The sequence below is a fragment of the Limanda limanda genome, chromosome 16 (assembly GCF_963576545.1).
Source record: "Limanda limanda chromosome 16, fLimLim1.1, whole genome shotgun sequence".
Classification (NCBI taxonomy): domain Eukaryota; kingdom Metazoa; phylum Chordata; class Actinopteri; order Pleuronectiformes; family Pleuronectidae; genus Limanda; species Limanda limanda.
This window is the reverse complement of record NC_083651.1, coordinates 9,790,104-9,804,902: the sequence shown is the minus strand read 5'-3', so window position 1 is coordinate 9,804,902 and position 14,799 is coordinate 9,790,104. Positions and strand designations below refer to the sequence as shown.

The 14,799-nt window shown below is 41.7% G+C and overlaps 1 protein-coding gene across 1 annotated transcript in view; it reads right to left on the bottom strand.

The window, feature by feature from the left end:
- Positions 1 to 5,484: 5,484 nt before the first annotated feature.
- The window catches only part of klf7b (Kruppel like factor 7b), a 57,569-nt gene continuing 48,254 nt past the window's right edge, over positions 5,485 to 14,799 (bottom strand). The window contains exons 3-4 of the mRNA XM_061088920.1: positions 12,997 to 13,120; positions 5,485 to 5,536 (exon numbers count right to left, since the gene is read on the bottom strand). Coding sequence (XP_060944903.1) covers positions 5,485 to 5,536; positions 12,997 to 13,120 — 176 coding nt within the window. The remainder of the gene's footprint in view (positions 5,537 to 12,996; positions 13,121 to 14,799) is intronic.

Below are 14,799 nucleotides of genomic sequence, written 5' to 3'. Positions count from 1 at the left end.
AATTAAGATTTAATGGGACAAGTGTGTAAGGAAAAAAAACGGGACGAAAAACAATCCTTCTCCTTCCACCTTCCATCCGTCGCTAATTTTCTGCGTCTCTGCCTCTCGGCTCGATCCCTCTACATCCACTACATTCACAGCAGTTAACTTGCAAATATGCAAATCTTTGGGCAAAATGTGTAAAGTGTGCATTCAGCATTCCTGCAGCTTATAGTGCATGGACAACTGCTGTGGACAGAGGGGGAGCGATGGGGGTCAGGATGGAGGGAAACACGGATGGCACTTCCACTGGGGAGGATGATGGAGGGTCGGGGGATTCAAGATTAAATATCTGATGGGATTCTGCTGATAAATCGTAATTTATTGAATCTGCAATATATGAATAAAAAGCAAGGGCTGATTTAAAGATTTGCACATGACTAAATTATTTCTGAAATCCTTTTGTTCATCATAATGAATTTGCAACGGGATATTCTGTTTCTCCTGCATCAACTTCTGGGTACAGACCTGGCTCAAGGTCACTGATGTGATTTTTTTTTTTTCCAGACCACCGAGTTTCCCTGTGACCCAGAGCAATAACTCATTAGCTGAACTGCATCCAGAGAACAGGACCTGGAAGTGCTTCATGCTAATCAGAGCGGTAGGACGGCCGCTAACTGGCCCCGGAGCAGGCAGAGAGACAACAGGAGACCCCGAGCAAAACACAGGGACAGAAAAACTGCTTCCACAGGCCGAGAGACACGGAGGGAACGAAATGTGAGGTCGCATCGAAAGTGACTTTGAGATCTGCCACATGTCGAGAGGGATTTTAATTATCAGCTTCAGTCTGGCCAGCAACACGATTTCAACGTAGCATTACATTTATGCTTTAAACCTGTGAATGAAATCAACAATCTGGTACGTTTACATAGTTTTGGGGGACATTTGTTTTCGCAGAAATGTGCTGAAAGTGTCACTTTCTTTTAAACTCTACATAAGGCTCATTTTATTCACAATTTATTGGCTTTTCATCTAAAAATATGTTAATTTAAAAAAAGGAGAAGATCAATTCTAGCAATTTTCTAACTTTAATTGTAATTTAGGGAGCAGGCAAACGTTTGTTTCCAGCTGCAAGATGACACTGATCCCCTCTCGTCTGTACATCAGGTTCTCTTGGGATATTAGCAGCTTAGAGGACGCGTCAGGTTTTACAAAGTGTCGGGGAAAACGAGTACAAAATGCAAATGACTTGCTGATTTTGCATCTGACTTCCTTTGTTAATGAAATGATCGAACTACAAGACAGCAGATGAGATTTTTTAAGATCTGATTTACATTTGGACACTCCTATTATTATTATAACTTCCTCAGTTTTTTAACAATCAGAACAATTACTAACAAATCCTGAGATTTGGGGGCAGGAAAAAAAGAAAATAGTTATTTTAATTAATCTTCAATTAATTTAACGTGCTTCAATATTAAGTGCAAGTTTGCATCTCTTTGACTTAAATCACCGGGCTCCATGACTTGTATAAATACATCAATGAATGAACGGTTAGAGCAAAAAACCTCACAAACACATTGTAGGCCAATGCTTTGATTAAAAGCATTTCTCCCACGTGGTTGCAGAGTTAAAAGAAATCTGGTATCAACCATTTTGCTTAATCACTGCTTCCCTCACAGTTGGCCTAATGGGACACACACACACACAAATACACATTCATTCCATCAAAAGTGCTACGATCCCCATCCCTCTGTGATTGTACGTCCTTCTACATCCCTCTGCATGTCTCAACATTTTGGCGTGACCTTGCATCTTCCAAGCTGAAGAAAACAACCATCGATACAGATTTTGTCACTGAAAAAACAAACAGTAAAAAAATGAAATGAAATCAAACATGAAACACTGGATTCATCTCATACGTGGGTTGATTTGTGTCATATTTAGCAGAAAGACAGTTAGTAGAGAAAGCTGCCGCTGGATACAGAGGCCTCATACGGAGGCGGTTCCCCGCTGATCTCTCCTGACTGGGGAGATTCTGCCCGTGGCTAAAGGGCAGTTCCGTGCTGGAGGTTTTTGGTATCGATTGTTCGAAGCTGCACCATAAACCCCCCCTGAAGGGGAATGTTTTCACTGTTTCACCTAATGAGGGCTGGCAAGGCCAACTGGCACGGCGACCGGGCACGACGGGATGTGAAATCTCCTGCCAGCTTGAGGAACCTTGCACCCTCACCCAGCCTACACCAGTCAGCAGCAGCAGCAGCGAGCATTAGACTGTTTGCATGCGCTACAGGGCCTGCAGGTGGTGGTGGGCGGATGGACCAGCAGTGTCAGTGCTACTGCTGATGTTGGTTGTCAGTAATGCCCTGATTGCGGGGCAGGTTTATTTCTTTCCGCGCAAACCACTGATCAAAGGAAGCAGGCTGTGTGGATATGTGCTCGCACCAGTTTCTACCTCTCATGTTTTATCTTCTATCTTTGAGATTCTGATGTTATTTCATTTGCATTCAGGAAATTCACAGAAACTAGCCACTATTTTCAGCAAAGCATAAATGTGAAGAAATGATCATGATTCTCTAAGGGCTCTGCATAAGTTAGCCTCACGCTAGCTTCTTCCTTCCCTGATAAAGCACTTTGCTATGCGTCTTTGTGTGTTGATAATTCTAGAATGCTACCTCACATCCTCCATGTTATTGGACGGGACATGGACCAAACTGAAAAGTCAAAGTACACGCCAAATCCATTTTTGTCAAAGATATTTTCAGCCATTTTATGTTGCTGTCATCACACTGAAGGTTTCACGTTTCCAGCAAGTTTGGTCTTAATCTCCTTCTTTATGAGGTTAGGTTTTCCATAAAAAGAATTAATTATCAATTAGTGTAATTCATTACACTAACGGGGGGTAGACATGAACTGTGACGGGACAAATTACAATATGACACAGTCTAGATAATTAATGGGGAACACTGTTTTGACATGGAGAGTTAGGGCATTAGCCTGGGAGGAGGTATGAGCTCCCAGAGCGACCGTCTAATCAGTTATTTGATGATTTAAAAACAGGGTGAATTGTCTGGATTGACAGCTGAGACTGACTCGTAATTGGTGCGTGTATCGAACGCAAAATGGCAGCATTTGTTTCTGGGATAGTTTGGCTTCATATCTGGAAAGTAGGAGGAAGTGATGACACGTCGTCCATCTTTATTTACAGTCTATGTTTAAAATTTGCAATGTTTGAGATCCTGAAGACAGGATGTCAATGTGAAATACCAGCATGTTTGGCTTAAAGACCAGCTGCAGTTGTTTCAGTCTGATTTATTCTTCGATGAAAAAAGTGGCTCATGCACATAATCGTCACCAACGACGCAACCAGAGTTGGAGGAAAAAACGCTGATTAAATGAGAGGCACAAACTGTGGCGGAGGATATGTGGGTGATTGTTGGAACTGGGAACAAGCTGATTTCTCACTTCAGAGGATTTGAAATCGTTTGTTACCTCCAGCTGAGAGCTAAGATACTCTTCTACTAAACAACAGTCGCTAAATTCCTACTGTGAAAAAAGATTTGGGAGCAGAACATATAATTCCAGGAACAGTGTGCATGTGTGTGTGTGTGTGTTGTCATGAGCTGGTGTGTGTGCATTTGCATTAAAGCCTGCCATGCAGTGTTTTGTTTTCCAACTCCGTTCATTAGTTGAATAATTATTTTCCTAAATCTTATTAGTCTTATCTCGAGAAGAGCCATGAGCAAAGAAACTGCAGTGTGTGGACGGAGTGTGTGTGTTTGTTCTGTATGCAAAGTGTAGAGCGAGACAGTATTGTTTTTGTAGTGTATTTTTTCAAACCTTTTTATGATTTTTTTTCCATCGTGTTTCTTTTTTTTTTTTTTTCATATTTTTCGCCGTAGAAAAAAAAAAGCACAGATAACATTGAAAAAAAAGTCAGTGCAGTCAATGGATACGAAACAGGCAAATTGGAGCGGTGGGCCGGTGTGACCGTGTTTGTTCGGTTCCGCCACCTAGAGGTTGGTTGGCGTCTTCCGTCCCACGTGAAACAGCAGCACTGCGGCCTCATCTCTGGCCTTCCAGTGCGGCCAGTGAGATGAGATCTTAGAATCTGTGAAAGCGCTCCAGGATGACTGTCAGAATCAACGAAACCCCCCCCCCCCACCAAAAAACAACACAAACAAGAATCCAGTTCTCAGTGAGTCTGACTCCGGTGCCTTGGATTCCACGGAGGGTCAGGACAAGGTTGTGTTTTTTCCAGCTTTTCGTGAATCGTTGAGCAGAAAGAGTAGCACAACAAACCGAAGACACTTCTTTGCTCTCCTCTTTGATTTTAGTCCAAAATAAAAATACAAATCCATTTTCCGCGGGTCGTGTGATTCTGGTTTTCGTTCATCCTCTGGTTGCTTACGGGCCGCAGAGGCAGAGTCAGTGCACATGGGGATTAAAAGACCAACAACGCTCTCCTTCTCATCCCACACATTCTGTTGAAGTCATCTTAGATTCTCAGTTTTTTTTTTCTCTCTAACAACAATTCAGTGAGTTTTAAGACATTTTCTCCGAAAGAGAAAAGAACAAAGTATCAGTCTTTGTAATAACAACAAGAGGAATTATTGTCCTCTTAGTAGAAAAAAAGGGAAGAAAGTGTCGCTGCGCATTTCTGTCAGGTAGCCTGCGGAGGCGGCAGGCGTCTCGGTGAGGGTGAGATGCAAACACCCGCTGAAGGAGAGCCTGAGAGTTGCAGTAGCGCCCTCTGACCGAAGCCCCGTGGGTTCACCAAAACACCCAGCGGCCGAGCCCTGGGTTCGATTGTCAGCCATGCTAGAAGTCAATCTGAAAAGTCTCTCTCCTGCAGATTTGGCTTTGTTGTTTTCCTCACATAGATTACTGAAGCTGACTGCAGCAGATGATGGTTTCTTAAAGTCCGTGTATGAAAAACAGTAAAAAACAAAGGAAAGAAAGTTGAGTATTTGATTTCAGAAGCTGCTAAAGCACAAACAACTGACTATACGGATATTTAAAGTTTAATCACTGAACTAACTCCTCACCCAAAGTGATTCTATGGGTTAAAAAACACTGAATACAGAGAAAGAAAAAAGGTGGCATTATGTTTTCGGCAAGCGAGTATATGTTGGTTTGGCAGTGTCCAATCCCCCAGAGCCACTTGACAGAGGCTCGAGGTCACCAGGATGATCCATTCAAGACAGGTGTGTGAACTGTTTTCTATTGCAAGTGTGTGAGTGTGTAATTTTTTAAGAAAAACAACAATCTAGCTACTCCTCGTTTTCCTCCAGTCACCCTCATCTTCGTCGATGGAAAAGGCCGTCGGGCCGTTTGATCTCTACGGCCATCTCAGATGGATGCCGACATGTTTTTTTGGATGGGGTGAATGAGGCGGGCGGTCGGCTCGACTGCCCATCCCTCTCTCCTCTGAACTCTCCTCCTCCTCCTCCTCTTCTTCCTCCCCCTACTTCTTCCCCTCTCCCGCTCATTTTCTGTCCACCCTCAGATGTGCCTCTTCATGTGCAGGGCCAGGTGGTCCGACCGGGAGAAACACCTGCAGGGAGAAACAAAGAAATGGAGCCAGAAATATTAATGTTACATCCAAAGTATGCAGGAAATTACATGAAAAAAATATATGAAATGAGAAAACATAAAGACGAAACTGTATTAATATGTAGAAACTGAATTGTTTTGCGGCAGAAAAGGAAAACTAAAAGCCATGAAAATACATACATGTGAATGTAAATAAATGTTAATTTATACAACTGACAATGTAAAGATGTGTACAAAGGCACGATAAATCCTGTTTTACTGGAGATTTTCACTAAATAACCATAATATGTCAGGTTGGCAAGTGTTGCTGATGAGGGCCTCGGGCTCTGTGTATTAGCTGTGAGTGTGCCACACTCCCTGCCCCCTTTAAGTCCCCACTGGCTCTGTGTATTTCTTGGGAACTCTCCATAATCCCAGGCCCCTTGAACCTCCCACTGGCAATGTGTATTTGTTGGAAATGCTCCACACTTCCAGCCCGCTACGCTGAACATCGTCTCTGTGTATTTGCTGGAAATGCTCCACACCGCTAGACCCATTGAGACACTCACTGGCTCTGTGTATTTGCTGGGACTACCCTTCAGTGACGAATTGTCCAACATTTGGTAATATGTCAAATTGATTGATCAAGAATTGACAGATTTAATACTTCCTTAAAAAAACGTAGCTGACATAGATGCTTCTGTAGCTTATAATTAACTGAAGATGCCCAATGGAAAATCTAATGTGAGAAAGTAACTAAACTTTATTTATAAACCTTCTATTGAAACCAAATTGGAAACCTATTGGTTTGTGAACTGTCTTTCTGTCATTTTGGACCCACAAGTTTGGCATTTTATCTGGCGCCATCTTGGTATTTGAAACCATAACCATATTTGGAGGATCGGCAGGTGGAGCCTGATGATACAAGCTGTCAATCACACAGTGCACACATACCACGATTTATCGTCATTTTGAACCATAATTTACTAAATGATCTACATGCCGTATTGAAAATGATTTGAAATTTGAGAATATTTACCCCTAAGGAAAAAATGTTTAGTGACATTATAAATCAACTGAGACGTAATTTTCTCAAAGAGAACAAGTCCTGTCGCCCTCTAATGGTCATTTGAGAGAATGCCGGTTCAGGCACTTTTGCATTGGCTTCACTTTCCGCACCTGGAGTCTATGTCTACATTTTTATGTATAGTCTATGTTTGAAACCATAATTTCTTGAACATTAAAGAACAAAAACTAAAGAAAAGATAAAAGCTACGTGGGCTTATCTCACATTTAGGGACAAAGTGCTTATAGAAGTAGTGCGTTTCTAACATCTTAATACTACCAACTAAATTTCTGAGTGTGGGGGGGCCAAAGCTGCAAAATGTTTGGTTTAAGCCTAAAGTTCAGGACAGCAGGAAGTCACTGGTCTGCAAACCTCACCGTAGCCAGTAGACAACCTTATTGGTAGATCTGTTAAGTGGTGAAATGTAAGAAATCTATTTCAACATTAAACAGTAACTGGCACAATAAAACAGCTTTAACACGTAAATTTAGCAATGCAGAGAAAATGCAGAGACTTTCAGCTGCAAACTACAGTGAGTTCAGACAAAGTCTTACTGCATAATGAAGTAAGACTATGCATGGAACCAGGCTATGTATGGAACCAGACATGCAAAGACAAACACGGGCCAATTCCTGCTCAGTGACTTTCTAAATACAAGTAAAGCACTTCCATGAATCACAGCCAGAGCTCCATAGCACTGCAGTCACTCCTCAGGCTCAGAGTAAAATACTACTGTTGAAACTAATTAGATATGTATTGTGAACACGGACACTAATGCAGACGGGCTGGCAGCGCTGTCTGATGCTGGGCCATTTAACTCTGCAGCTACTGCACCTGGTAGGAGATAAGACATAAAAACCAGGTGCTGCTGACACATAATATAAGACTCACTATGTCATGTCATGTCTTCATAATGAAGTATTTCTATTTAATTACACCACCGTGAAGACATTAAAAAGCCGAACATGCACAATAAGATTAATCATGAATGATATGACTAAAGAAGAGGCAAAACAAAATGTGGAGGAGATAAATTAGAAATTCAACTCGCCAGAGGCTTTATTCATTATTAATTAGCAGAGGCTACTCTTTGTGTTTGTGAGTGCGTGTGCGTTTAGACTTAGGCTGTTGTTGTATCCAGATACAAGCAGACGGAGCCCAAACACTCAGAGGCACAATAGAAAGTTTGTAACACTGCAGGAGAATCCGCTGCCTCTCTCCTGCTTTCCATGTGATTCATTCTCTTAATGTCGCTCTTTAGATCCAGCATAAGTAAAACAAAAAAAAGTTATCATTAAAAAGTTCAGTGTGTAGGATTTTGTCACATCTAATGGTAAAGTTGCATATTGCAGCTGAACAGCCCTCATCTCACCCTTCCCTTCCAAACATGAAAGAGAACCAGTGGTAGCCTTCAGTAGTTATACAAACTCAAAATGTAAATATGTAGAGTATGTAAATATAAAGGGTCCATTCTAAGCTGAAGAAACTAACAATTTGTACAATTTAGGTAAGGCACACTAGTGAAAATATCCCTAGGATTATTTTATATAAAATTTCTGCCAATAGATCCCTTTCACCTAAATCGTACACACTGGACCATTAAATTGTACTGACAAGAGTATGGATTCCCAGCCTGAGCCCGTGGGGATGGATCACTCAGGCCTAGGTTTGGATTGTTTTGTTATAAAAGATACAAACATCAGGCTCGGGTCTGGGTTGGGCTCGGTTTGGTTTCTCTCGGGCTACGATATGTTCAATTTCTTAAATTCAACATGGTGAGCGTACAGTTGAACTTTGCACTGTTGTCTGGAGCCGAGTGTTTCCCCTCAGCTCTCAGCTGGCCATGTGGTTCCTGCACGTTCACCAATCTGTGTGTGTGTGTGTGTGTGTGTGTTGCCGGACAGATGGCCATGCCAGTTACTGTGTCACTGTTGGAGGGCGGAGCAGCCAGACCAGCTGGTACCGCCCCCCCCCGCACCCTAACCCACCGCCCATCTCCCACTAAACACACACACACACTCCTCCTTCCCGTTCTCCTCCTCCTCCTCTCCTCTAAACTCTCCTTTTTCCTCTTCACTCATTTTTTTGTCCTTCTCCTCCTTCCAGCTCCATGGAAACATCAGGGGGTCCCCGCTTGATTAGGCAGGATTAATGACAGACTGGTGTGTGCGTGTGTGTGTCTGTGTGTGTGTTTCCCCAAGAGAAATACTGTCAGATTGAACAGTCTATCTAATGTTAACCTCTCATGGTTGCCACTTTTTTGCCATTCTCATGTTAATATTTGTAGAGCTCCTCCCACCACAGATGTGTGTATGTGTGTGCCTGTGTGTGTTTGTGCTAGTGTAAAAAAATTGTTTTCAAGTTGTGTTAAGCACACTTCCATCTACCTTTTTAAAATTTTTATGATTTTTATCTAAAAGTAATAACGTGTTCTTCTCGGCTCAGGTAGAAAACTTGGCAGAGAAAGAAAAATAAATAAATAAATTTAAATAAATATTATATAATTATATATTTATAAGTTAGATAAAGAATCCACATCTTTGGTAGAATGTGTGTTGGGTGTAAAGTCGACCTCTTTTTAAAGATTTGAATCCGAGCTAACACATTGTATAAATCATTGAAAGAAGCTAAAAAAAAGCCCATGAACAGTAGCTTGACTTTAAAATAAGTTGTACAGTACATTGGCATCAGGTAAGTGTGGCCACTCGCTCTGAATACAACAGTACCCATGAGACTCAGCAGCCTTTGCTAGTATAGAGGATACAACCTCCAAACCTGTCGGACTTATAGTGTTAGCTTCAGATTGGCATTTTTGATACTCCGTGATCTGATGTTTCTTTCTGAAATGCCCCTTGGAAGATGGAGTTCACTTCCCTCACTAAACTCTTCTAACACACATGTTCATTATTTGCAGTGTGGATTCATCAGGAGATTTCCATGTCACTCCAAAGACATGAAGAGCTCCACCTGTCAGCCATGAGAGACGATGATTCTCTATTCCTCATACTGTCCAAAAATTAATCAAATATATCTTGGTATAAGGGCTCTGCCATCTTGTGTTGGGGACGTTATTTTGAGCCTGAGTCTGAGCATTAGTGATCAGGTAGTGGAGCTGCAGTATGGAGTCAATATCAGTTGTCAATCAGGACATGTTACTTTTATGGCATAATAACTATTTAATAACTAATTAAAATCCAACTTATCAGAAACATAAACACCTGAACAATCTCTGGGGAAAAAAATCATTCAATATGTAATTCAATATTTTTAGTATGGACAATGTCCCCATCTACTTACATGGAGCGGGCAGGGTTTATGAGCCACCAGGGGGCCACTTTTAGGGAGCTGTCATGTCATCCATCTTTTTACACAGTGGTTTACTGATACAGAAATTTCTGTCACCCAAAATAACTTATCTCACTCTCATGCAGTCTTTGAAGATGGCGTGGGTGTTGTTTATTCAAGTGTGCTGTTGTTATATCTGAGCGTTTAAATGTTTGTGAGTCAATATGACTTTGAATCTAAATGTGCTTCCATTCGCTGTACTAGCGTGTGTCGTGATTTTACATACTGTGCATATATACGTGTGTGTGTGTCTGTGTGTGTGCCTGTGTGTGTGCCAAAAAGGAGCTAATACAGTCCCAGCTCTCAGCCAGGATTAGAAGCTTCCAGCAGGTTTCTGGAGGGTTTAATGTCTAAAACCCAAACTAGAGGGAACCTACAACAGCCAATTACACTGTCTCTAGGGCAAAAGTGTTCATGTGTGTGGTTCAGATAGGTAGTGAAGGAACACACACACACACACACACACACACACACACACACACACACACACACACACACACACACACACAGTGTATATTAAAGTGGAGCTGGCATCTGGTGCCACTCAATTAGCTGCGACCAGTCTGCCAATAGCCAGAATCCTTTTAACTGCCAGTACAGGAGAATGAGTAAGCGGGCGCGCGCGCGCACACACACACACGCACACACACACACACACACAAAGACACACACACCTTGAGGACAAAACACTGTGCAGACAGAGACGATGTGATTGTCTCCAGACTCACTGGCCTTTGTCCACAGGGAGATAAAGTTTGAAAGACACGACATCTCATCCTCTCTCTACCTCGGTTTTTCAACCAGATCACAACTAGAACATTTTTCCTGATATTGATTCTGATACCTGGACATACGTAACAACTATGTATGTATGTATAATATACACATATATATATATATAGAGAGAGAGAGAGTCCGATTCACATGGTCGCTTATGCCCGACTCTGTATTTCGACAGTATTGGAGGCATTTTTAATGATGCTATGGGAACATCTCTAGTTAAAACTACATCAAACCTGAATCTGTGCGTAATACTTCGACCAAAATCGTCAGCCACCACTGACCAGTTAACAGGACTTGAAAACTTAAAATGGTTCCATTTGTGAACAGAAACTAAATAATGTTGGTCTCACATGTACTCCCATGTCTGCCACATAATGTCAATGCAGTCAAAACCAAGTTCTTTTAAAGATAATAACTTCCCTTATCATTAAATTGACTATCTACATAATAAGCTAGAGTCTGGACTTTAATCATTCCGACAGATAAACTCACCTGAACCCCTCCTGTTTGTGGTATTTCAAAAAGCTCCTAAGTCTCTTCTAAACTTCATAATGAGCCATTTGTCTTTAAACTGTTTATTCAATGGATTTGATTCCTGCATAAGAAAAGAGATGTGAAATGTGTGGTAGATAATTGCGATGTCTGTGAATGCCACGTGAGATGCATGTAGAGCCTGGCTGAATGAAAAATGTTGTTTTATTTATCATCTGTCAGAGTCTCTCTGTGACTCCCTGCTGTGTTGGATGTAGCTCCACTTAATGCACCAAGGCATGTTTTTTCTGTAGAAAAAATATAAAATTTGTTATCCTGTGGTACTGTTACCGATTGTTGTTTATTATTGCTCTGATGGGAAACAAGGAAGAGTTATGCAAAGACAAGCCGGTCTGTTGTTGTTTTATCATTTTGATCATTAATTATCTGTGGGGTATTTTTGTCACTGCAAATGTTCACTGTGTCAGATTAGGCGATTAAAAAGTCATATATTTCTTCCTTTGTCTCGGCTGGGAGATACAAGAGATCGTTTTAAACAATGTAATCTACCCTACCCACATACTTCCATGCATCAATGACGTTGGCCTGGTTGTTCAGCGATACGTCCTAGAGAGGTTGTGAAATCATTCCTCTTAAGAAAAAGCCAAAAGCGATTTTTGGTGCCTGTGCAAGGGCACGTCTGTAATTTCAATTCGTCCGCAAAGTCTCCCCTCAAAAAGTTTTTTTACTGCTAACATTTCTTCTTCGTGTGTCATGAATGTCTTGCTTAAACTATTGTCTGCACTGCCCCCCACGATTTAAGGTGGTACTGCTGCATTTCATCTTTTTCGTCTGTGTCCATATGTTTTCTGAAGATGTGCACTAGTATGTGGGCTCAGTCTGGTTCTACATGGTATCTCACATTGAGCATAAATCGGGGGCAGAAGCCAAGTGGCCACTTGCCCCAGCTGAAATCGAGATTGGCCTCTGAAGTGCCCTTGTTCTGTCAGAATTTGTTCACTTACTTGCGAACAAAAAATAGTGTAGTTTGTTAAGAGATCCTTTTTTCTAAGATTGTTCTAAGATCATAATGTGCTTGTGCATGGGACCATTTTCTAAATATATTCAATGATGTGTTGCTGTGCTCAGAGTTAAAGAGTCAACAGCAAACTCAAATGAAGGAATGACTCCAATGTTACTGAATCAGGAATTGTGCATGGATGTTGAACATATAATTGACCCCTTTGTGCAAAGTGTGGCCCCTTTATGGCGCCGGATTTCGAAAAATCATAGCTTCGCCGATGACATTAATGAGCTTCATCATGTCACCTTGAATTTGGGGAAGTTTCGATCATCATCATTCACACTTTTCAAAGATTTTTAAGATTATAAAATGATTCAATTGAATGAAACAGTCAACATGTGTCGTTTTTACTCGGGACGTTCTGACTCGTAGCAGTAGAAACAGAACAGGTGCTCTCATAACATTAATGACTGAGCCAGCATGTATGACATCAGACACCAAGCAGGTGAATGGATTCAGCTGCCAATATTTTTATATTGACACATGTGCTTCTCCAACTGTTTCAAAATGTCTCTTGGAAATCGTTGTAATCCTAATGTAGATAAAAAAAAAACTGTCTTTACGACATCGGTGTATTTGACATGAAGGCAACTCAGGCTTGTTTGGTTCTGAACGCTGGGAGTTTAAAAGCTCCCAGTTTAAAGCTCGTCCTTCACACACACAGGGCGTCAGTGTCCTGCAAATATCAAAAAGCGTGTTTGTCATTGGCTTTGTCGCCTGCGTGTGTGTTTACCTGTCGCAGTGGTTGCACTTGAATGGCTTCGCTCCGGTGTGTTTGCGGTAGTGTCGTGTCAATTCATCACTGCGGGCAAAACGCCACTCGCAGCCCTCCCATGAGCACTTGTAGGGCTTCTCACCTGAGAGAGAGAGAGAGTGAGAGAGAGAGAGAGAGAGAGAGAGAGAGAGAGAGAGAGACAGGGAGAAAGAGACGTCACGTTTTATTAAAATTTCTACATCTAATTTCACACTTCCAAATTACAGCTGTTCACTAATATAGGTTAGCACCCCCTGGCTTTTTTCAAACCCACACGCACACACGCACACACACACACACGCACACACGCAGACCAGGGGCCGGGCAGACAGATCAGTTTTAACACAACAGCCATTTCAATGAGCCAATACACTCAATTAACTGTAAATGAAGTCTTTCAGCTCTGCGCCGTGTTAATTCATAATCCTAAATTCACCCTGAAATGAATCTCATTTTGTTCACCTCCATCACCAACCTCCTCCTCCCCCGCCCACACACGCACACACACACAGACACACACACACACACACACACTTGCTCGCTTTATCACACACAATGTACGCACGTACTCACACACCCTGAGGTGGTGGGATCTGAAATGTAAATGAAGTTTCATCCCCCAGTTCACCAGATGGGAGAAGAGATGGTCTATTGTTCTCAGCCTGTAGTTATCTCTCTGTGATAGAAAGCCTTCCAGCTGTGTGTGTGTGTGTGTGGTGTGTGTGTGTGTGTGTGTGTGTGTGTGTGTCTTTTAGTTAGAGGTGTGTGTGTGTGTGTGTATGTGTGTGTGTATGTGTGTGTGAGCAGCCTGTCTTCAGATGGGACTTGATGATGTCTGACTGTGTAAATGCCTGTATGGGAGTGTGTTTCTCTGTAGCCTCTTTTATAGAGCGATCCAGCTATACTGCCGTTAAGAAGACTCCTCGTTACGCTGCCTGAGCTTGTTTACATTGAACAAAAGAAGTTGGCGTGAAGCCTCCGCGGTGTGTGATATCAGATAGCACGCTGCTGCTGAGGAATCACAGGTGTGACGTGTAACACAAGTACGCTGGCGTCTGTCCCGCAGACCTGGCTTTACACAGACCTGGCTCTGTGGCGACTTCCACTGCTGGTCACAAAAATGGAACAACAGTGTGCCACCATCCCATGTTTGTACCTTTTATTCAGAACATGACGTGGAATAAAGGTACAATAGTTTTGTCTTGAACAGGCTGTTTGAAAAAGGCTTGGTGTGTGTAGGGTCAGCAGAGGAAACTGCAAATTTGACCTTCCACTAAATCATACACCACCCACAAAATAAAACTATACTACTTTGATCATCAATAAGTTGATGAGTCGGTATAAGAATTTGAGCAAAAACAATTCATTCATCATCTAAATAACATCCTAAATAACATGGGGTGACATTGAGTCACCAAGTTCTTTAAATATCTCATAGTAAAGTTATTTGAATTAATTCAAATTATTTACTGGATCTATAACAGAGAAGCAATTCAATACAATCTCTGGATTATATATATATACACTGTATATAATATACTGCAAAAAAAGCAGTTTTTAATGCACATCTGTGATTGTGCAGCTATTTACTGTGTTGTGTGTTGAAACAGGAGGTTTATAAAGAGACTGCACTGGTGTGGCTGTGTTGCTACATGCACCCGTCGAGATGAGACATATTCCAGTTTGACAGCTTATCAAAAACATGGCAAAGCAACTTATATCACACATTTTTCCACTCTGGAAAGTTGTTACAGCTCCAATCATTTACGGTCTTTAAACTCA